Source organism: Monosiga brevicollis, genomic scaffold (genome assembly GCF_000002865.3).
Source record: "Monosiga brevicollis MX1 MONBRscaffold_9 genomic scaffold, whole genome shotgun sequence".
NCBI classification, from domain to species: domain Eukaryota; class Choanoflagellata; order Craspedida; family Salpingoecidae; genus Monosiga; species Monosiga brevicollis.
The window spans coordinates 717,330-740,539 of NW_001865046.1; the positions used below are offsets into that span (position 1 = coordinate 717,330).

Here is a 23,210-nt window from a genome sequence, read left to right on the forward strand (position 1 = left end):
GGGCTCACCACAGCATATGTGTGCCCGCATGCATGTGGCGCGCGCCTTGTCGTGACGTCATGCGTCGCGAACCTCGATGGCTGGAACCGGAGCTGTGGAGCGCCGTCATCGATGTAGGTCCAATCAGGATTTCCATCGAATCGGACACCATCACCAACACACTTCATCTCATCTGCCCATGTCCGCCTGAACACACCCTACGCCGCTCCACCCACACAACGCTATTCTCTCTCTCTCTCATTCTCTCTCTCCCTCTCTCTCCCTCTCTCTCCCTGTTGTCCCACAACCACACGCCCCAAACAGATTCGAAAACCACGAGCTCTTCCTCTCTCTCCTCTCTCGCTCTCTCGATGACGATGACACCTGTAGATTTTGCACAGCCCAATACACATCTACACGTGCACACACCACACACACACATACTCGAATACATTCCGCGCTCTCTCTCTCTCTCTCTCTCTCTCTCAAAATGTATGCATGTGTGTGCAGCGGACGCCAAATTTCACCGAAATTTGGATGTGACGACATGCACACACACACACGGAACTGACTGAGGGAGGGACACATGAGGTAGACGGATGCTCTCTCAACCCTACCTGGCAGCTGGACAAGTTCTTGCCACCCTCGAGTCACACACACACACCCCGCGCTTGTTGGATCACCATCAAAGGCTCTCTCCATCCATTTATTTTCCTGTCAGGAGCAGCTGCCATCTCGCCTGTTTCAAACAAGGTTCGATTCCAACAGAACTGACTTGACCTCCACCACCGCTGCCCTTTCACCGCCATCTTCCCCACGCTGGTCTTGCTCAGCAGAAGTCCAGCCGTACAGCCACTGAATTTTCAAGCCCCAACAGGCTGCCTCTGATCATAGATTGCGCCCAAGCCCGGCCAGCTCGCGCGACTACTCACCATGGCTGGGTGCCCAACTGTGAGCCGAGGACTTGGCCGCCTTGTGCCCCAGCTACTCCTTCTCCTCCTGACCCTTGCCACTCCTTTGCTCGGCCTTCAACTTGCCCTGCTGGACCATGCTGCAAGTATGTGCCCCGCCTGGCCACCGCCAGCCCTCTCAACCCGCCCGCATGTCAGCTCACATACCCCACCACCCACCCATGCACTCGCTCCACATTGGTATCAATCAACCTTTGGCAGTGGACCTGGACGTTCAAGCCGTGACTGCCTACCTCGAAGGACCAACTGCGGCTCAAATTGGTGCAGCCATCCAAGTCTCCACTTTGGCTGCCACCGATGCCCCCGCTGCCGTCACTGAGGCCGATTATGATCTGCTCCTCGTCGACCCCTTTACCTACTCGTGCCTCTCCAAAGTCAGCAATGTCGTCCTGCTGGCCACGCTACAAACCAACTATACTGGTCAGTCACCCCTTGTCCCGCCCTGATGACCGCCATGCTCGCTTCCCTCTCTCTCCCTCTCTCTCTCTCTCTCTCTCTCTTGCCTCATCTCGGCCTTTTTTTTTAATCTCTCCTAAGGCACCCCAAATCCTTATCTGGGTGGTGTGATCAGCACCCATGCAAATCGAACCCACCTACACAACTTGGACCAGCTGCCTGGTCGCCGCGTCGCCATCACATCGACAGATGCCATTGCTGCCTCTCGCCTGGTCCAGGCCGAACTCAATCGCCAGGGCCTCAACGCCCTCAATGACCCCCTCCAGTACATCCTCGCCACAGACGATGAGGATCTCATGGCCCTCCTCGAAGCCAACGAGACAGACTACATCTTCCTACCCATGGGCTTCATCGAAACACACCCTGAACACGCCCCAGCGCTCCATCCCCTCAATCGTCAGAACGCAACCCACAGCTCAGACACTTTGATCCGTTCGACAGAGATCGTTCCCCAATGGTCCCTCATTCGCAGCGAGAGCGGTGCTGTGGATGCTCAGGTATGTTCATCTACACCCATGTGCACAACCAGGCGCTCCTTGCAGACTGGCACCCGAGCAAACATCGCAACACAACTGCCGCACCTCCACCACCCCCCACATATTTCTTCAAAAACTGAAAGACTCACCTCGTCTGAATCTCACCCTTCACTTGCACCCCACGCCAGGCGGCGTCAGCAATGATTAGTGCACTCCTGGCTGATATCAGCAGCTCCACCTTCAGCTGGATCAGTGGTCTCGGCTTCACTCGTGCCTTTGAAATTTGGGTGCGCTTCCACACCCCTCACCCTACCTTTCTTTCCCCGCGCAAGCGCCTGCCCCGTCCACCTTATTCACCATTGCCGCTTGCTCTCACCCAACTTCCCGCATATATGGCTTGGTTGCTGGGCACGCTACTAGGAGGAAACCGTCCCGGCCTACTCTCGGCAATCCTGCCAGCTGATTCACAGCGACATTGCCCAAAGCCTGACGTGCCCTGCAGGCTCGGTAGCCCAAACAAACCTGGGCCTTCAATACTCATGCTTGGATCTTGGTCTCACTTGTCCCCCACGAGAGGATTGCTTCTGCCAGCCCTGCTACGTGGGCAGCCCCGTCGAGGTCAGCCCTCTCAAATGCACACGCACAACACTTGTCCTTCCCGTTTGCGGCTCGCCTCAAGCTACTCAGGCACGTGGTCATGGACTTTCTGACCAGCTCACTTTGTTCCACCCACACCTCAGGTGCGCTACATCCCAGCATCCAACAACGACAGCGCCGTTCTGTGCCCCCAGCTCGCCACCTGTGCTACAACCCAGCAGCTGCAAGCCGTGCAGCTGCGCATTGTGAACAACGTTTTCACATGGGATCAACCCACCATCGTCTCCGTCTTTGTACATGTTGGCGGCGCCATCGCGACATACAACATCACGCTTCTCAACGGTATTGACAAGAGCCTCAACTTGACCTTTTCACAGATGGGCGTGCATCTAGTTGAGGTAGAAGCTGACCGACAAGTCGCGGCTGACGCCTTCTTCATCGATGTTCAGGTGAGCTCCCAGTCAAGCGTGAGTCAGTGTTGTCCTCCCATGCACTCGCTCACCATACCACGGCTTGCCCTTTGATGCACTGGCTAGGCGCGCGACTGTGGTGACTCGCTGCGCCAACCCAACGCACGCGGCGAGTGCGAATGCAAGGCCAGCTACTATGACCTTGGTGGCTATTGCCAACCTTTGTCCGGGCTGCTGGTGATGGCTGTCTTTATTGGTGTGCTTCTCATCGCCATTATCCTCTTCCTCAAAAAAGCTCGACAACTACGCATCCTGGATCACTCCTGGCGCATTCAAAAGGAGGAGCTGGATTTTCCCCGCGAGCCCGTCGTCCTCGGCAAGGGCTCATTTGGCAACGTTATTCTAGCCGAATTTCGTGGTTTCCGAGTGGCCGTCAAGGTTGTTTCACGCACCAAGCCCAAGGAAGCACTCACTGACGACAACATGGAACGAGCCGTGGGCTTTGGCATGTACTCTTCCAACGATCTTCTTCGAGTCAAAGCCGAGGACCGCGTGCGTCGTGAGATGCGCGTCATTGCCAAGATCAACCACCCCTGCATCCTCACTGCCATGGCAGCCGTCATTGAAGGCCGTGAGCTCATGACCGTCTACGAGTACATGGAACATGGCTCTCTTGCCAACCTACTCAAGTCTGATAAACTTCAGATTGACAACGAGATTCTCATGCCCATCGTTCAGGACATTGTCTTGGGCATGCAATACTTGCACAACAACCGCCCTGTCATTGTTCACTGTGGTAAGTACCTGCGTACCTATCCATCTGAACCATGCCCAGGTTTCATCTTCCACAGGTCCGCGGCTCATGGACCATTCACCGCACTTACCATCAATGTTCTTAGATTTGAAGGCTGATAATATTCTGATTGATAGCAACTTTCGTGCTAAGATTGGGGACTTTTCTCTCTCGGCCTTTGGTCTTGGCAAGCCCATGAGTGGCTCACCCGCGGTGAGTGGTGGCGCACTTTTGTGACATGGCAGCTGCCAGGCTCGCAAAAGAGGCCGCTGTGGCACCAAGCAAGCATACCCACTCACACACGGGTTGCATGCAGTGGATGGCCCCGGAAGTTATCAACGGAGAGCTCCCCAGCCCAGCCAGCGACGTGTACAGCTTTGGCATTTTGCTATGGGAGGTTATGCACCGCCGACTACCCTATGAAGGCGAACGCCTCGAAGAGGTTCGTAGCTCATGGTTCATACGATGTTTTTTCTACGTGTACCCCTGCGCGTTCATTCGTGCAACTGAGCACGCCTGTCCGCCTCACCACCAACGCTTGCGACTTTCTCGACCGCACCCGTCTGTACTGCACCAGGTTCTGGAAGCAGTTGGAAATCTGTCACTGACGCCCATTAAGCGACCCGAGATTGCCACGAGCTGCCCGTTGCCCATTGCTCGACTGATTAATCTAAGCTGGGCTGCACTCCCGAATGCTCGAGTCAACTTTGATTACCTGGCCCACGAGCTCAAGGAGATGCACATCAAGAACGTTGGGCTTAGCATGCTTTTGGGCAGGAAGAACCAGAAGGAACAAGGTGAGCTGAAACCCTCGTTCTTTGCAGGCGGAGTGTTGCTCTTCATGAGCCATCAACACGAGACATGCCCGCAATCGCAATCGCTGGCTCATGATGAGTGTTCCATTGTACCTCAGCCCGTGTTCTGCACGATGTGTTCCCGCCTCACATTGCGGAAAAGCTCCGCAAGGGCATCAAAGTTGAGCCTGAGCACCATGAAGAGTAAGTCAATTTATCCGCATCCCACATTCGCACCCCCACACCCTCTGCGAATTGAAGTACCGTGCTTTTGCGCGGAGAGCCAATTTTTCCGACCTAACCGCCCTTGGCCTACACGACAGCGTCACGCTATTCTTCAGTGACATCAAGGGCTTCACCAACATCAGCTCGGCTCTCTCCCCTGTGGAAGTCTCAGACATGCTTGATCGCCTGTACACCAAGTTTGATGCCATTGCCGATGAGCTCAACATTTTCAAGGTGCGCCCATAATTTGACAAACCGCAACCGAGTTCCTGTTGGTAATGACAAGGGGCTTGAGGCCCACAAGCTAGTTGCACTTGCCTCATCAAGCCTTGGGATCGACGGATAGGTTGAGACGATTGGTGATGCCTTTATGGCTGTCACAAATCTGGCTGAGCAGCAGTCGGATCACACCGCTCGAATGGTCAAATTTGCCATGCGTGCTGTGGAGGCAGCAGGCACTACGCTTATCTTACCAGATGAGCCGACCATGGGCAGCGTCGTCATTCGCGTTGGGTAAGAGATGAGTTGTATCATGCAAGCTCCCCAATCACCCCCATTCCTCATGCATACTCATCCATGTTTTTCGACTTTGTGGATCATGCAGCATTCACTCCGGGCCTGTCGTGGCCAACGTCGTGGGAACCAAGAATGCACGGTACTGTCTCTTTGGTGACACCGTCAATACAGCCAGCCGCATGGAAAGCAACTCCGAGGTGGGTTGCTGCGGTCATCGAGCGCAAATGCAGCGTTGGCTATCGCGGTGCCAGCGCAGGTCCTTACACTTTGCTCTGGGACACGCTTGTTTAGGCGGGCCGGATCCACCTGTCCCTGGATGCGGCTGAGCGCTTACAAGCACAGGACAAGAACATCCCCCTGGAGGCTCGACCACCCATGATGATCAAGGGCAAAGGCATGATGCAAACTTTCTTCATTGCTCAAGCATTGAATCGTAACTTGGCGCTGCTTCGCCAAGAATCCACTCTCTAATGCATCAAGCAAGCGCTACGGCACCAGGAGTCTTTATCTCGCACCCCAGACTCGAGCGGGCTCATCTCACACTTGCCTTGGTCCTTGCCCGTCATTGTGAAAGGCACCGCCAATTTTGAGTAGTTTTGTGTTCATGCTAGTTTTTTATTCTAAGCCCAATGTTGTTTGGGTCTTTACAAGCATCATACCTACCCATTTAGTAAAATCTCTTCTGCGGACAGCAGTCGTTGACGCAAAAATTCACATATCCACTATAGTATGAAATTTTCCTCTTCTACCAAGAACTTCCATGTGAGCTGTGCTCGCGCTTGACCTTGGATCATCAACGACAACGGTTGATCCACCTGCCCGCTCTCATGCGCACCTTGATGGAGCACGGGTAGAGTACAAGCTAGACGATACTACTGTCTTGCCAACCGCGACCAGTATCACGACAGGCACAAATGGGCTTGTGGTAATCCAACGTCTCCCCGGTGCGGTGGCCCAGATACAAGGTGCGGATGCCCATGCACAAGCACCAATAGCGACCACAATCAAAACAGCAGCCCTGCCAGACACACGACATTGAGCGTTGCGAGGGCAAGTTGTGGTCATAAACTATAGTGTTATAAAGACCACAAAGGCATAAACGTACCTTGACCACACCACAGGCGCCATCATCCTCGCGCACGTCTAGTCGGAGGTCACGATTTACAGAACGGTCGCAAACGTCAATCCGATCGAAATGAAGAGCAAAGTCTTCCATGGACATCCAAAAGGCACCGTCAAACTCGTCCTTGGTCTGCTTGCACTTGTGCATCAAATCGCTATGCCTATCAAACACACGCAAACACCAAAAAAAAGGGCACGACAAGTCAGAGTTGCTGCCTGCGAGCAGGCACCGGACTGGCAGCGAGCTGACGCAAGGAAGGTCACATACTTTTGCCAGCGCGGATCTGCATCGCACCATGCGCCAGTCCATTCACCGCTACCCAAGTGCAAAAATAATGTATCGTTGTGCCATGGTGAGACGGGAAATAAAAGTGCGCACAAGCACCCAAAACAGCATGCCGCGCGATGCTCTGCGCAAGACCAACCATCACCACACCACTAACCTGCCCCAGGGGTTGCGAAGTTTGACCAATTTCTTCTTGCCCGAGCGAACAGCATCAATGAGTGAATAGGCATGGAACGCGACAAGGCCGTTAGTAGCTCGGCTCTGAGAGTGGATTGAGGCCCCCATGGGTGCCCGGTGCCGGCAAAACTGGCGAATCATTTCGTGCATGCGGTCGTGGTTGCAGCGGTCACCCGTGTCACGCAGATAAGCCGCATGCCATTGATGCTTTTGGCTGTCCTTGAATTCAAAGTCGTACAGGAAGGTGCTCCAAACATCGGGTTGATTGAGTTTGAAGCTAAAAACGTTGTCGCCAGTGAGCACATGCCAGGCCCTACAAACAAGATTCATGACGGAACAGAATGCTGTGAGCTGCAGGTAGGCCTGACATGTGCGATGATAGGGCGACAAGCGGCAAGGAGCAAGCTGGTACCGGCGTACCAAGGCGAGCGCCCGCCGTCAAGATAGGCGTAACCGCCGTGAAACTTGGCAAAGGCTTTCTCGATGAGAAACACCCACAGCTCACGTCCCTGAGGATCAGTGAAGTAAGGGCGGCTTGTACCTAAGCAGGTTGGGGACAACAACATCTGAGCTCGAGTCGGGTCAGGGGCCACCACTGATGCTTGCGCGTGTGTCCCTAAATTGCCACTTTGTTCGTCTCTTTGTCTGTGGTCAGTATAGAGTGCTCTCATCTGGCGGACCTTTTTTCACAGGAACATAGTCGTCGACAGACACATGCAACCAGCTCTTGGTGCGGATATCCCACATCTTGACCCGGTATTTGTGGCGAGGGTGATACTCGTTTTGCACAAAGCAGTTGCGGATCGCCTCTGGGTACTCGGCCATGGATGAGAGAGCAGACAGCAGCCAGCAGTCACCGAGCTGGCCCTGGATGATGTCATCCGGTCGGATGCCCCCCTCAAAGAGGAAAAAGTGCGGTGGCTGTTCGTCTGTGGGGCGACCCACTGAAGCAGACATGGAGCCGGGTCGCGCAGCGCGCCGAGTGCTGTCGCGCAAAACATCATCGGCGCGCATCCAATCGACCTTGGCGGAAATTTGAGCCGGCGTGTTGCCATAAAACTCGTTGTCGTCAAAGGGAGCCGCGTTTGGGTCCAAGATTGCGCCGGGGCCCGGCGGAAACTTCTTGTCCACAAAGTTCCATGTCTTGGGACAGCAGGTGTAGCAGGGCCAGCAGCAGACGGTCATACAGAAACGATAGGCAAACACGCTCAGACAAGCCAGCAGGTAGTGGTAGAAGGCGTTCCAGACCAGCACAAAAGGGAAGCAGATGGCATTGTAAGGCCACCACGCATCACCACGGCACAGGCCCCCGCAAGAAGCGCAGTGCAACTTGTCATACAGCGATTCATCACCCCCGCGGGTGGCCTGCCGCTGTGGCGCCATGACCTTTCTCCACACACTCACACACTCACACACTCACACACTCACGCACTCACACACTCACACACTCACACACTCACACACTCACACACTCACACACACGCACGTTCAAGCACCAGTGTATTTTCGCGCCCGGATCCTGGGACGGCGTCAGCTCACTGACAACCCCTTGTCCCCCCCGTGACGAGCTTGAGGTCAAGACGAGCGGAGAAATGCAATGCGTGCAGGCGTAATCGTTGTCACGGTTTTTTTTTTTTTTCTTTCATCCTCCTTCTCCTCCTTTTTCGCTGTGCTGGTCGTTGTCATGAATCGATTCTGACGGGGGTCCAAGGGTCTCTAATCGGTTGGCAAAGGGTGACTGACACGACACTTGTCCTACTCTTGTTGTTGTTATGGCTGCTCGCAAGCGCACCAAATTTGTCAATCAATAGAAGATGCCGCGCGTGCGATGAATGGGTACATCAGCCATCTGGGCAGCATCGGCTTTGGCTAAGTCCCAAAGAAAAAAGTCTAGAATGACGGCGTTCACTGGGGTGGGGTCAGTACCGAGCTGAGCGCGCACCGCTGCCAGCAGAGCCTAGCAGAGATCAGCATGTGACATGAGGCCCCCCCACTCGTCTCAGACGCTGCAGCACCAAACAGCACGCACCTCTACTGCCGCAATCGAGCCAGCTCGAATAGCTATCTCACGAGGTGACCCGGCCGGCAGCGGGACACCTGCTCTTAAATCACGTAGCAAAACTTCTGAATAGGAGAGAAGGCCAAAGTAAACAAGGCTCTGTGGAACGCTGCGTCAAGAGTCGATGTCATGTGGACCGAGGTTTCATGAGAAAAAGTTGGCTGTCAAGACTCAAGCGGTCGCCAGTCCCGCCGCCCCTGGCTGAGGCTGCGAGATGCATCGTACCGATAGTCAGCAAACATGGTCAACTCATCAATGTCGTCAAACTGCCCAAGCCCCTGGCCCTGGTAGCAGCCCCAAATATCAGCCACGAGGATTTGAGCTCGCTTAAGAATAAGTACTAGCATAGTGAGACGCAGCGTGAGGCACGGTTCATACGTCGATCCGGCGAACAAGGTGTTTCGAAGGGGTTGGTCACACTGAAGTCAGACGCACGCGCGTGCCATTGCAAATCTTTCTTCATACTGCAGCCTCACCTTCATGGCTCTCAAACATTGCGCCATCCCGAAATGTTGGAAAATCTTTCAGAACCAGGCGCAGAAGTGCCTAGTTGACCATGCACAGTCGTATTCAGTTGACAGGCAGCCACAGCAAGAAGAAGCCTGCTCCACACCATTGTGGCAAAGGCAACGCACTTGAGACGAGTGGTTTGCTGCGCGCACCACGTTTGCAAAGGACCCGCCGTATTTCTGTCAAGATGGATGGACGGTGTGAGCATCGGTCGCTGGCGCGGGATGAGTACAGACTGTAGCCCAATCTTGCCTGCAAAAGGGTCGCCGCGGCAGCGCGCAGGTGGTCGAAGCGCTGATTACCCAACGGAACAGGCTGCAAATTTTTGGTTACGCGCGTTGGTGAGCTTTTGGCCAAGTGCAGCAGCGTTGCCTAGCTATAAGTACGGTACCGTTTCAGTTGCACTTCGGAAAACGTGATCAAATTGCTCACGAGACAGATTGGCTGCAATTTGCATGTCGAGCAAATTGAGACCCTCCTACAGCCGTTGCCACGCCGGCGCAGTCAGTGCAAGGTGCTTCTAGACGTGGCCATTGACAGCAGACCTGGTACCCACTGCAAACTCCGGTCACATCGTGCTCTCCCAAACTACATACCTCCTGCGCACGGTTCAACGCCGCGCAGAGGGACCAATAGCCTGTCCAGGTACGACCGCGAAAGCCGATCGCAAATGGCTTGGATTCATCATCGTGGAAAAACGAGTAATTCAGGAGGTCAACCAAAAAGACCCTGCACCCTCGCCGCCCGACTCGTGAGAAATCTCCCGTGCTCCTGAATGCACGTGGATGGCGATGAGCGCGGGCAGGAGAAGGGACCACGTGAATGCCTACCAGTTGCAGGTGTCCTCTGTCGGCGAGGAAGGGTGCATTTCGTGCTCTCGCCACGCCTGTAGGCTGTACGACTTGGCCTTGAGTTGCGAGACTACGGTCGCGGCCAGTCTGCAACGAATTCACAGCATGCTTTGAGCACCCCACCGCGCCATGGAAGGTGCACTTGTAACATACCGTTCAGCTGCATCTTGATGTACGGTCACGTCTGCCGAGTGCTCGACAACGAAGGCTGCATCCTCTCGCACCCGAGCACTTGGTCGTTCCGGAAGCTCTGCTGGTGTCCACACCGCCATTGGTGCGGGCGTCGTCGCCATCTTTGGAAGATGATGCGCGCGTGTGTGTGTGTGTGTGTGTGTGTGTGTGTCAAATAAATCGTAATTTTTCATGAATTTTGGTGTAATTTTTTATCTTGATCATGTCTGTGCTCTTGGTGTTGTTCAAGGACTTCAGACCAGATACAGCTGTCCACGGATCTGTGATGGACTGGGGTATGGGGCTGCTCGAATCACGCCCAGCGCTCTAGTCGACTGGGGCCGCCAAGGCAGACCGATATATACTGAACATGAAGATAGTCGGTTGATCGCAGTCTCAAGATCAAAATCACGATGACATCAATGGTGTTCCGCTTCTAGAAGAGAGTGCTGGGCACCTGTGTCGAGTCCATATCGCAGGAGCGTGTGAACCCAGCTTTACACATTACAGATGTACATCCGACAACTAATTCATATCGTAGACGCACGTCTCCGACAACCTCGCATCGGTTTGCTATCGGTTTAATGAGTCTTTTAATGAGTCCACAGGACACGCTTTCAATCACACTCCACACTCCTTTCATGTATTTTTCATGTCCCATCGTTGGTGAGTCATCGCCGACCACTCTGACCACGCGTGTGCAGCAACAAGCGGTATTGCGGGCAGGGTTGAATTGCACGTGGCGGAGAAAGGGTGCAAGGCAAGACAGGCAGGGCTGCAAAGCGTGCCGCAAGGAGAATGGCAGCATGCAGCGGGTGTGGCACAGCCAACAGCCAGGATTACGCCAAGTACCGGTATACCGTTCTGAGCAACAGAGCACGCGGGCAAACATGAGCGACGCAACCGCAAATGCAAAAGGCTGCAGTCCTCTTCACCCGGGCCGCTCACAACCAGACGCACCGGTCATCGGGATCGCGCTCGAGAAACTCGCGCTCAATGAGGTCCTCGACCCGCCGCTTGATCTGTGCGGGCTGCGCTTTAAAGCGTGGCGCCAACTGCTTGATAGTCTGCGCGCATGCAGGAGTTCAAGCCAAAGCAGTGTCAAGAGACATGGCGCAGCTCTTGCCCAGAGGTCCTGAGACCCTCGATCATTCCAACCGCCAACGCTCCGCACAGAACACACCTCGATCTGCAACTCGTTGTGACCCAGCTGTCGGCGTGCCTTCATGATGCGCACTAGACACGCTTCAATCTCCAGGCGTCGCTCACCCTGCACCTTCTTTTCTGTCACCTCTCGCTCCTCATTTCGTGCTGCCACCTATCAAAAAGTAAGGTAGGCGATACAAATCAGGACCACGTTCAAGCCGAATATGTCGACGCAACATGGGGTAAAAGGTGGTCAAAGTGATTTGGATGAACCAACCTGTTGCACTTTGACACGAACGGCTTTTGATGAGAATCGGTGGTTCAGTTTAAAATTGTCGTCAGAGTCTACGTCCAGTGATAACGAGATGGATGACAAAGTCAATGTGAGATAGAACGTGCGCGCACACGAGAGAGAGACTCAAGAGATTCAAGAGAGAGATTCAAGAGAGAGATTCAAGAGAGAGATTCAAGAGAGAGAGAGAGAGATTCAAGAGAGAGAGATTCAAGAGAGAGAGAGAGAGAGAGAGAGAGAGAGAGAGAGAGAGAGAGAGAGAGAGAGAGGGAGGGAGCAGCATACGTATGGTTTTGCCCGAAGACGACTTGGTAAGGAGCACATGCTTGCCACACGCCAATGACTGCAGAGTGCGCTGCAGATCCTTTTCCGGAAGCTGCGTAGCTTCAAGCAGCGCCTGTCACCAAGCCAGCAAAATGAGAGAGGCGATGCGACCAGCAACATACCACACGGCGTCACCTGCGCACCCCATATGACAAGGCATCCACTGCAAGGTGTCCGTTGAAATTGAGCAACACCATCATGCACTGCGTTGTAACCTAATGATGGAGCATTTTCATGCCAGGAGTGGCCCACCATGAGCAACAGCGCCTCATATACCCCTAGGGGCACGTCCTACCCACCTGCAGGACGTGTTGGCGCTTTGCCAAGTAAGTCGTCTTCAGCTCGCCATGTCCAAGTGTGGGTTGCCAGATGAGCTTTCGCCCATTGTGTCGAGCATGGTAGTGGGCCTCAAAGCGCTGTGTGGCTTGCCTGAGAGTGATCAACCATTCGTGCAATGAGCAGGTCACTGTGAAAAGACGAGGGGATGGGCCTCATTCGCCTACCGCATGGCATCAGGCAGAATGCAAGTGACAGAGGGCGACGTGGCCGGCCAGTGCCCAAATGTCAAGATGCTTGCATCAAAGTCATAAGACAGAGGGTTTTTGTCCTGCAAAGCACGAGCAGCAGCCATGCCTGTGTATGTATGCGTCTCTGAAAGTATAGCATTAAAGAGCACGTAATCATATGGCCCGGGGGCTTGTCGTACCTTGCTGCACGCACGACGAAAGTCCTCAGCCAATGTCTTTGAAACTTCAATGTCATGGAACATGCCCTCCATCTTGGCGGTCCAAGACCTACCACACTCCGCCTAACGCGTCAAAGGTGAGTGCCAGAAAGGCGGTCCACCCACCAGTCATCATCCAAAGGCACAGGAAGGCACGCATACCTTGAGGCGTGCGATAAAATGGCGCTCAGCGTCATCCGACGCGCTTTTGTGGAGCAGCAAGCGCTTGCCCAGATACAGCTTGTAGTACTTGTCAAACACATCCTTTAGCCAAGAACGCGCAGAACACGAAAAGTAAGTTCAACAGCCTGTAAAGAACAAATCATGACACAAACGAATGGAAGCACCAAGCACACCTTCTCCTCCAAGTGGCGAAAAATGGCCACCGCGTGATCCAACCGAGACTCCATTTCGCCATCCGTCAGCTGTCCCAAGCGCGCACAGCAAGTTCAGTCGGCGCGGCGCAAGAGCGTACAGTTGATGGCACAAAATGACCGAGCTTGAGAAGGCAATGAGCATCGCGATTCAAATATGCTGCGACCACAACCGTACCTCCTTCGTTCCACGCCGGTGGATATCGTCAATGTACTGACACAAGCTTTCTGCTGCGTTTTTGATTTTGTTAATGCCTCGTTCAAAGCCCTGACGAGCCAGCGCGACCACGACATTGCGAGTTTTTATGTCAGGCCAATAGCTTGCTTGTACATCAAACCGAAAAAAGAGAAGATGCTTTCACTCACCGTGGCCATACTAAAAGCAAAATCCCGATCTTGGTGGAAGGCGTCACGGAGCGCAATCGTGGACTTTTCGTGCAGCCCCACAAGTTGCTCAATGAGTTTCACTGCAGATGCCTTGTCGTCAGTCGCACTGCTACCCAGGGCCAGCACGTCACTCTACAGTTGGAGTAGAGAGTGGAGGAGCGTAAGCGAGACGCGCCATTCTTGCAAAACGACAAATGAAGAACGATACTTTGAACGGGATTGGCTGAGGCGCGAGAGAGTAGGGTGTGGGGGGGGAGGAACTCGGCATGAATCATCCGCACACACCTCAAATTTGGCCGCAATGGCTTCCTGAAGCTTTTGAATTTCTGGCAAGGGTCGCAGTAGCTGGTGAAGCAAACCAAGGCCTAAAAGCACACTCATTTGTTCACAACGGCCATATTTTTCGTGCAAGTGAAAGCCAGTGAAACGCAGGCAAAACAACGCACTGTGATAGTCATTCGCATCGAGAAAGGACGCAGGACCATCCTCCCGAGTCAGTAACTCGTCCAAGTGTTCCACCAACAAGACTCGCCGCATCAGCTGCAAGGGTAAAAGTGTGCTGCAATTGAGCCTCACAGCTTGGCTGACAGCTAGATGCTAGGTGTCAACAAATCACTGCCTTCCCCTTCTCATTTCCTTTTAAGAGTATAGCGTACTTTGGTGATGGAAGGGCAGAGGCTGGCATCGAGGCATTCCTCGGTACGCTCGATTTCCTCGCGCACTCGTGCGTGCGCGTATGCAACATATTCTAAATACATCCGGAAACCAAAGGCATTCAAGAACAAGGTGAGGGTTACACGCTGTGCATGAACATGGGAATCCGTGCGGGTCGCAGGGCAGACAGACCTTTAACCGAGTGATGGTCCAAATACTCCGTGCCATGACGTGCGTAATAGCTCTCGCACTCGTCCTCATGGATGCGTGCCATGTGCTGATAGCAGCAAAGTGAGATGATGAGATAGCAAAGGATGCACAAATACAGGCATCCCAGGCGAGCAGCAAGCCAGATTGGCTTTGATTTCAGCTTGTGCGCAGTGATACACCTTGTGGAAGAGAGACCACGAGTCGTCCGTGGGACCAAGGGAGACGAGCATAACGGCGCATGATCGCAACAGAGTTCTGGTGTTTTGCAAGGTGCGTGTAAGTTTTTTTCGCATGTCACCGCACATACCATCATAAGGAGTGCAGCAGTACTTGGTTTGCGCTTCTTACCGGTTTGTGTGATTGCCTTCACGATCCCGGGCCAGCAAGTGGCGCACTTCATGCCGCAGTTGTCGATTGAGCATGTCGTGCAGGACCACCTGCACATGGGTGTGCATTATCGTGAGGTCATGGCGAAAGGAAAGAGAGGAAGAATCATCTTTTCGGAGAAAGATGAAAAAAAGGAAAAGGGACTCGACCAGGAACCAGGGCCCGGAAGGCCCGGACTAATGCGATTGAGCGGCCAACCTCAGCTCGAAAGACAGCCAAGGCCATTTGAAAAACAATTGGAAAGTGCTTGGGTTTACAATAGGTATTATCCTATCGAAAACAGAACAGGATTAGCATGAAGCCAGGGTCAGCTTCGTATGGCATGGCGGTGTTATATTGCGCTGAGGCCTTTGGAGTTGAGGCCTTTGGATTCAACACGTACCAAATAGAGAAAGATATCCTTGACCGTGTTGACCACAAGAAAGTAGTCACGGTAGGCTCCGACAAGACATTCAAGGGTGGTTTGGCTATCAAGCTAAGGCACGCAGGGACCAGTCGTCAGTAGATGGAAGGCAAAGCAATGTACCAGAGCTCTGGGAATGTCAAACAAGACCGGAAATGGAGGGCGCGATAGCAGAGAAGGGCTTGACGGCACGGGCGCAGATGCGTCGACATACACCGGTTTCGGCAGCAGCACGATAGCGAAGACACATGGCAGCAAAGGCTTGGTTTAAGCGCTTGTACACCTCCTGTCAACAAAGCGATGGGTCATGAGATGATTTTGCATTTGAGCTGAAGGCTGGATTAGAGTGCGTGGTTATATGCAACTGCAGCCTGCAACAAACAGCAAAAGAAAAAAACAAAACATACGGCCTCATGGTGTCCCAGGCAAAGGTTGTAGACGGTTCGATAGAGCTGTTCAAAGCTGAGGGATGAGCTTTGGCGCCGCTGCCAACGAGGTGACAACAGGGCCGACATTGTCGCCGTCAATTACCAATGAGCACACGGCCAGGTTCAACCAGACATCTTGGCTCAGGACAAGGCAGATGTTGTCCTGTCAAACATCGCGTGACCACGCCATACCTCAATGCTCAGCATGGCGTCCTGCAACAGTGACCAGTTGCGCTCACTAAACTCGTTGTTGGCACTCACAGCCTGTTCAGGAGGGTTCCGGTGAGCCCCAAAGTGCGCCAAGGTGTGACTGACAGCCTCGCGGCGCACGGCAGCTGACCTTGTATGGCTTGATAACAACCCGCTTGGCCATGGTTGCAGTTATACAAGAGTCGTCTCAGCAGGCCTTGAAAACAATAGAAGAAGCTCACGACAGGAGCGGATCAATGGCCTTGGCGTCAAGTCGGCTCTTCAGTCGTGGCCATCGCCTCCCAGCTCTAGCTCCAGCGCCAGCGCTCGCCTCAAACGTTAAAAAGATGGCAGACTCCGTCTTCAACACGACAGTCACGTTCACGCCACGGCCGACTTGCCACCAGATACCAATGTCCCTGCCAAAGCTCAGCTACCACCACGGTCACAAGCACCGCCACCAACTGCAGCAGCACCCAATGGCGTCGAGTGTCTTGTGAGCGACAGAGAGAGAAGAGAGAGAGAGAGAGAGAGAGAGAGAGAGAGAGAGAGAGAGAGGCATCAATAGCAAGAGATGCAAAAAAAAGGGCCAAAGTGGGCACTGAAATCCAATTTCCTTCTTATGGTTACAAATTGTCTCGTTTGACTTGTAGAGATGGGAAACCGAGGTTTTGGCAGTCTCGCTGGACACGCACGGAGTCAAGGGTGGGAGGCAGAGGGGTGGGTAGGTCTTGGAATTTGAGGTCTTGGCCGTGGGTAGCATGGATGACGCTCGTGTGTGATGGTGGAGCGCACTTTGATACACCAGTTCAATTCATATGATTAGGGGCGCAGAACAAAGCAGGGGTGCGGTGGGGTCCTGTGGGCACTTCTCAGTCACTAGACCCGCGGCGACAGTCGACAGTCTGAGATTTGAAGGCAGGAACAGGTAATCGCACCATACTAGACACGTATACGTTTACAAGAGTATATCACACGCGCCAAGTTGGACATGGTCACAAAAGCAAAGAAGGTTTACACAATGCACAGGGGAAAAGTCTCAAAATCGCGGGACCGGGTCGTCCTCATCATCCGAGCCGCCTTCCTCCAACACCTCAATGTATCCTTCTGAAAGGATGGAGGCTGGACGTACCTGGCTGTGACGGCGCGGCAATGGCCAGGACCTCGGGCTGCGGGGTGATGAGGCCTGCACCTGATCTATCCTGAGACTTGTATCTGGGGACGCAGGAACACTACCCTGCTCAGTGCTGTTGATGGACGCCCAACTCACATCCAAATAGGTTGAGTCCAGGCTGGGCTGCTCGAGGGTACTGGCAAACGATGCGCTATCTGCATACAAGTCCAAGTCCAGGCTGGCAACCTCTGGAGGCGCCACCCATCTAGCGTTGCAAGCTTCAGCTGTTGTTGCCAAATCGTCTGCGGCAGCCGCAGAGGTCATCACCTCTATCAAAGCTCCGCCGTGGGGTGGAGCCGGGCGGCCTCGTGCGACGTCGCCTGGCCTGGACTTGCGTGATTGATGGCGTTTGTTCGCTCGGCTCGGCGAGCTAGCCACTTGACTCGATATGCTATCAGACGTGGATTTACATTCCCGTCGTTTTGCAAGGCGACGGCGGCGATAACGTAGGCAGAGGCACCCGCAACACAGCGTACAACACAGAAGAATCAGAATTATCAGGGCGATGGCCAAGGGCTGAACATAGGCAGGCTGACCGACGTCGAGCCGCGTACCATTGTTGTTGGTGGCAATCTGCTCTTGGTCTTCGTCGCTGTGGTTCTGAGGCAGTGTGCCCAAAGCCAAATTGCTGTCAACCGTGGGTACGGTGAATGCAGGCTTCTGCGTGGAAGCGCTTCGCGTCTGCCGATCCTGCGTCATGGAACCCGTACTACTACTGCTGCTGCTGCTGCTGCTTTCGCCGTTGCTGCTGACGCTGTCCGGCTCCGACTCCGTAGTCATCTCGTTGGAGGTGGGGCGGTCAGCACTCGAGGACGCCATGGTCGAGGGGGGACGAGTGGTGGTGCTTGGCGTGGTTGGTGAAATGCAGTACTTGTTTTGTACGACAATCTTGGATCGGACTTCACACCCCACCCCCGTCAAGCATTCCCCCGTGACCACATCCAACACCCTTGCCAGATTTAGACAAGGTGCTTTGGGTATACATGAGTCAGTGGCCGCATGATAGTCTTCATAGGAGGCACAAGAACCAGCTGCTCGTCGTGAGACACGGCTGGACTTTGTGGTGTCACGGCGCTGGCGTCGTTGTTGAGGCATGTCCATGTCAGCCGATACCTCGAAGACCAGTGCTCGTGTGTCCGCCACTGCCGCCGGCAAATCTGGGTGACGCAAGGTGGCGAGACACTCGACTTTGCCACGGAGACGTTTGGCGAACTGAGCATAGAAAGCCGGGCGAAAGGCGCCCTTTTGATGTTGGTCAACTCGAACCACAGCAGGGTCCACCTCCAGCTCCACACAGCCCAAGAATGAGCGTTGACAGCAAGCATCCAAGCTCAAGCTCCACGCAGTCATCTCCAATTGTGCTGGGGCATGCAGCAACTCCAAGTGCACCAATGTATCTGTTGTTGGAGGCGTGACAAGGACGCGTGCGACCAAATCCAGGGAAGGTGATGCCGTGGGCGCTTGGTTGCTAATGCTGGCCACGGGCGTGCACGCCAGCAACAATAACAGCAGCAGCAGCAGCAGAGGTTTTGGGGCGCGCGTTTTTTGCGCAACACCAGACGTGTGGGCCATGGCAGACGCGGGATGGGGGCCCGTGCACTGGGACCAGCTCATGTTAGCACAGACAGGTCAACAACGAGCGCGTTTGTGATGGTTAGTGTGGGTGGGCAGACATGTGTGCTTGAATGACACTGAAAGATCTGACGCAAAGTCAACGGTCCTGGGCCGTGTAAATGCCCCGACTCTGACTCATTGTCGACAAGAAATGTTGATACAAGACAAGAGAAAGACATCTGTTTGGATCGGAGGCCGGTCATGGCCACGCTCGAATGTTTGAAGCCAAAACCACAACAACACGGCAGTGATGTCACGGCGGTGTGAAAGGAGGCAATGACCATTCAACTCCAAATGCCTTCCCCCCTCTGTCATTGTTTTGCCAAGCATCATGTGACATAGTGATGGGTAGAAGGTCTCTTTACCTCAGTCGGCTGGCGATACATGGTCATGGTGCCTACTCCCCCACCCATCCCAAAGAAGTTCATGAGAAAGGGGGTGCCAGCCATCAACAAGGGAAGCGGTGCACTGTACATGAACCATCTTGGCCACCAAAAGAAGGACGCAAAGAAAAACGCACTGCAGAAAAATCTTTTGTTCACCCTGTTGGCGCGAGTGGGGTGCTCGGTTGCAAAATGACGCTTGCCCCCTCCCTCTGCCCAGCTCGTGATCCTCTTCAACCAAAAAGAGGTTGAAGCAATACGAAAGAAAGCAGGCAGGTGCTGGGGTGTTGGCCAAAGGACCATTCATGCTTGCTCATCGGCCTTTGCAGCTTGGTACATGCGAGCTTGCTTCCACAACAATCCGTGGTGCCGCACCAAGAAGGTGAATAAAAGGAAAGACAAACGCGATGGTTATTCGTGGGCTGCGACGTGTACCTTTGCAGCCGATCAATTGCAGACCTCCCATGCCAGGTCCCCGGCCAGATTGTCCTGTCGTGGCACCTAACCAACCCTCATGCACATGGTCAGGGCCCTTCTCGCGGCGCTGCGCCATCTGCTCGTGTCAGCAGCAGCGATTAGGTAATACCGAGGTCAGCTCAGAACAGCTGTTGGTTTTTACAGTTGCGTTTTGACGATCCTTGGATTTTCTGTGTGTGCGTGTGAGCGAGCGGGCGCGATTTGGTGGCGACTGGGGGTTTTGCGAAACAGCGTGAGGGTCTTTCAGGGTTGGAGCACATAACAAACGTTGGAAGGGAGGGAGTTTGTTGTGTTTTGCGCACGTGTGGAGAAGCGTGGGGTTGAGTGTGGCCGGATCGGTGTCCGTCCGGTGGTAACCTGAGACCAGCCGGCTCGCGGATCGCGCCAATACCGCAAGGCATGGCGCGCTCGGCAAGCATCGCGGGTGGAACAGCGCCCTCGATGCTTGCCATGCTTCTGTTAAAGGGGAGCGCGTACTTTGCCCTTCTCTTCGCCCTTTTTGAAATTGTTCTCTTCATCTGGAAAGGTAGGTCGGCGCAGAGGGGGTGCCCCCTGGTGCTGGGCCCCAAGCGTCCGTGGTGTCACCGTACGTGATCTGACTCGGATAATGTGCTTGTAGACACCGTCTTGCCCTATCCTCGTGACAACTTGGGTGGCGACATTGTGATGATGCTGTTGCTGGTGGCTCTAGTGGCCAGCCAAAACTACTGGGGTAAATGGTACACGCCCCCTTCTTTGCCCCCTTGCTATGCAAAGGGCGCATCGGGTCTGAGCTTGTTGCTGCAGCCTTACTTTACGGGTGGTGTACCACTTGACAGGGCGCCGAGGCAATTTGATGGGGGACACGGCCTCCCTGATCTTGGCCGGGGTCATGGGTTTTGGGGCCCTCTTCGCCTACTTATTCTTCTTGCTGTGGCAAACCTATGTGTACGCGCGGGCTGGGGCTCATTTGGGCATTTGGTCGCACACATCCATCTTTCATCGTCGTTGCATACATGCTCATATGGTACGGGTGCTGTGATTTTGGTTTGATGTTGCTCATGGGGGCGTAGGCTGAAGCTGGAGGTTGTGATTGCCGCCATCGGCTTGACTCTTGTAATTTGTTCCACCTTGGCTTTGATTCTGCGGCTTTTAACAAGGGGTCCAAGCGCCTACTGAACCTGAGCGTGCAGGGTCCGGCGGTGTTTGCCATCAATCAGCAAGCTGCCTCAGCTCAGAGGCAGGCGTGCGCGGAGCCGTGTCCAAGCATCCACGATACGCGCATACGTATGCCTAGTGGTCAGGTGCTCATGAGCCGAAGACGAGGCCGAGCATTTGCAAATCGAGGTCTCTTGGTCACAGCGAGGTGCGGGCGACCGCTACGCATCCCACCTTTCTAGCAGTTCATAAGTTGGCGCGAGGAGCTTGCCGGCGTCTCGCGTGAAGCGCGTGGGGTGAAAAAAGAGCAATTCTTGGCCTGCCATACGCCATGGCACCCCCGGTACGGGCGCCGCGCGCCATCGGGTTGTTGTTACCGCGTGAGTACCTTTGACAGCACATGACAAGCGAAACGGCAGCTTGGTAGTTTTTGCACAGCAACGGGGTGGTGTGAGATACTGCCGGACTTGAATTGACGCGCTCACCCAATTCAAGGCCTTGGCCAAAATCCATTTCATCATTGCTAATGTTGGCGTATTGCAACAGCTTGTCAAAGTCTCGGTAATCACAGTCCACTCCCCGCTCCTGCACGAGCACGTCAGATTGAGACGAGGGTTGAGCAGAGCCCTGCGACACGGTACCACAGACACAGACAGGGAGTCGAGATAAATGGGGCGATGGCTTATGGCATTGTACATCGGCATCGATCAGAGTCTGCAGCATCTTGCGTAATTGTGGCTTTGTCACGGTGAGCTCGCTGCAAGGCATGGGCCCGGGAGCGAGGGGGGGAGGCCGGAGGCGGGTGCAAAAGCGTGAGTACGCATCAGTGGGGCCCTTCTGAGGCAGGCCAACTTTTTTATCACGTACCGATACCCAATCTCTGTTTCTGGGTTGTATGGAACGCAGATACCCAGCTTGTTCCAGGTCTTGGCCAGTTTGTGCGTGGCTTGGTGTTGGCGCCATGCCTTGGAGGGATGTAGCGAGATGTGTCCTTGGTCGGCGCAAGCTTTGAGCTTTGGCACAAAAGACTTCTGATCGGGTAGCTTACCAGCCTCGGCCACCAAGAGAGCAAGGAGCGAGTCTCCAGCAGGACTAAAGGTACCGCTCTGTGAATCGTCGATGAAAACGACACCCACAGGCGCTGCGGTCGGGTCGGGATAAAAGTAGCACCAGTGCTCCTGCGGCTGGCCTAGCAAGGTAGAGAGGGTGATCGGCACCACGTTTCAGGCGAGAAGTGCAAGTTATATGTATGCAAGGTACAAAAGGGCTCTGGCGGGGGTTGGTTCTTCACCCAAGGGGGTTCAGCCACAAATATAAAGCGAGAGGGAGAGGGTGGGGAGAGTCGGCAAACGGTGCACCAAACACGAGAAGAGTGTGTGCTACCTCGGCGGCGGGCGATGGGGAAGACCTCTGGGACATCATGCAAGCGTCTGCGACAGGGTGTGGGAGCAAGGCGCGTGATTAGCAGATTTCAAAACCGGCAGGCAAAAGGGCGGTTGGGCTTGTCACGGTGTTCAAGGCGTGTACCGGTCAAGCATGTAGGGTGCCAAGCCACGCGCAGCGTCTTTTGGGCCTTGGGCGGCTGCCACTTGTTCGTCAGCATCGGCATCTTCATCCTCGTCGTCCGAGTCGGCATCTTCAGCCGCCAGTTGAAGCAGGGCCTCAGTGTTGGCGTGGAGTTGTCCCGGTGCATCAGAACCAAGGAGTAGCCGATACATGCCCAACAACTATTCCGCCAAAGGAAAGTGTGAAAAGAGGGCGGGGCAAGGAGCAGGGGTGCCTTTCGTTCAGTCAGGAGATGGGCCAACAAGTTTTGGCGGGTTCATCATCACCGGGCGGACGTACTTCAATGTCCAATGCATCCAGAGCGTGCAGCGGGTCTGATGGGAGGAGTTCCGTGCAGAGCGCGCAAACGGCTTGCAATTCGGCCGGAGCTTGCAGGTCAGGGTAAAACCGGCCAAATTCATCTGCAAACCGATGCGGCCGCTTGTTCCTTGGCTCTGAATCGCTCATGGTACCGGGTTCGGCTCCACGAGTCTGGTTCAATGGTTCCAATCTGGATGCGTCACTGCCCACCACCGCTTGAAAAATGACCAGAGCATGTAACGGTAACATTTGCTGACATTAGAGTTTGAGAGAGAGAGATGAGATAGCGATTAGATCTGAGATGAATTGGTTTGGTCGGTTTGAGAAAGAGAGAAATAAAGAGCAAAGACGCAAAGGAAAAGCACAACTACCACAGAGAGATCTGAAAGAGAGAGATCTGAGAGAGCGATTAGAGGGAGCGATTAGAGAGAGCGATTAGAGAGAGCGATTAGAGGGAGGGGAGAGAGATCTGAGAGAGAGATCTGAGAGAGAGATCAGAGAGAGCGATGAGAGAGAGATCTAAACACAACGTAAGCAAACCTGATCGATCGCAGTGACAAGTATGAGAGCATGAGATGTAACTTATTGCATCTGGAACTGGATATGGATATGGTCGCTTAGAGAAAGCATGTTGAGTAAATGCAGCCC

General features: G+C 54.2%; 4 protein-coding genes across 4 annotated transcripts; 1 reads left to right on the forward strand and 3 right to left on the reverse strand.

The window, feature by feature from the left end:
* Positions 1 to 59: 59 nt before the first annotated feature.
* Positions 60 to 5,218, forward strand: MONBRDRAFT_32325 (uncharacterized protein; the record flags this gene model as incomplete). Its single annotated transcript, XM_001745494.1, has 13 exons — positions 60 to 471; positions 1,038 to 1,370; positions 1,488 to 1,903; positions 2,071 to 2,169; positions 2,303 to 2,500; positions 2,623 to 2,928; positions 3,016 to 3,685; positions 3,789 to 3,895; positions 3,999 to 4,124; positions 4,260 to 4,479; positions 4,596 to 4,680; positions 4,800 to 4,935; positions 5,048 to 5,218. The coding sequence occupies 13 exons, from the start codon at positions 60 to 62 to the stop codon at positions 5,216 to 5,218; spliced, it is 3,279 nt and encodes a 1,092-aa protein (XP_001745546.1).
* An 861-nt stretch (positions 5,219 to 6,079) lies between these two features.
* On the reverse strand, positions 6,080 to 8,185 carry MONBRDRAFT_8020 (uncharacterized protein; the record flags this gene model as incomplete). Its single annotated transcript, XM_001745638.1, has 5 exons — positions 6,080 to 6,235; positions 6,323 to 6,500; positions 6,783 to 7,115; positions 7,223 to 7,343; positions 7,483 to 8,185. The coding sequence occupies 5 exons, from the start codon at positions 8,183 to 8,185 to the stop codon at positions 6,080 to 6,082; spliced, it is 1,491 nt and encodes a 496-aa protein (XP_001745690.1).
* Positions 8,186 to 11,116: 2,931 nt separating this feature from the next.
* MONBRDRAFT_32326 (uncharacterized protein) lies at positions 11,117 to 16,441 on the reverse strand. Its single transcript, XM_001745639.1, has 24 exons — positions 16,063 to 16,441; positions 15,915 to 15,986; positions 15,702 to 15,779; positions 15,509 to 15,580; positions 15,274 to 15,366; positions 15,090 to 15,161; positions 14,853 to 14,941; positions 14,684 to 14,759; positions 14,487 to 14,571; positions 14,297 to 14,388; positions 13,926 to 13,985; positions 13,620 to 13,772; positions 13,432 to 13,521; positions 13,236 to 13,304; positions 13,042 to 13,143; positions 12,862 to 12,963; positions 12,659 to 12,762; positions 12,455 to 12,584; positions 12,299 to 12,370; positions 12,117 to 12,228; positions 11,817 to 11,884; positions 11,577 to 11,711; positions 11,354 to 11,460; positions 11,117 to 11,257 (listed from the first exon to the last, which is right to left on the reverse strand). Exons 1-24 carry the CDS (start codon positions 16,093 to 16,095, stop codon positions 11,233 to 11,235), a joined length of 2,091 nt encoding a protein of 696 aa, XP_001745691.1. The 5' UTR covers positions 16,096 to 16,441; the 3' UTR covers positions 11,117 to 11,232.
* Positions 16,442 to 20,942: 4,501 nt separating this feature from the next.
* Positions 20,943 to 22,709, reverse strand: MONBRDRAFT_25236 (uncharacterized protein; the record flags this gene model as incomplete). The annotated part of the gene is made up of 6 exons (XM_001745640.1): positions 20,943 to 21,323; positions 21,393 to 21,453; positions 21,564 to 21,885; positions 22,080 to 22,126; positions 22,224 to 22,423; positions 22,542 to 22,709. The coding sequence occupies 6 exons, from the start codon at positions 22,707 to 22,709 to the stop codon at positions 20,943 to 20,945; spliced, it is 1,179 nt and encodes a 392-aa protein (XP_001745692.1).
* Between the last annotated feature and the right edge of the window lie 501 nt (positions 22,710 to 23,210).

Bases quoted from the DNA above. Each gene is read 5' to 3' on its own strand.
- MONBRDRAFT_32326 (XM_001745639.1), bottom strand. From the start codon at position 16,095: ATGGCCAAGCGGGTTGTTATCAAGCCATACAAG. The intron at 13,522-13,619 runs GTGAGTGAAAGC...CTGGCTCGTCAG, and splicing joins TTGCTTTTAGTATGGCCACG to GGCTTTGAACGAGGCATTAA. The intron at 12,585-12,658 runs GTAGGCGAATGA...GATCACTCTCAG, and splicing joins ATTCTGCCTGATGCCATGCG to GCAAGCCACACAGCGCTTTG.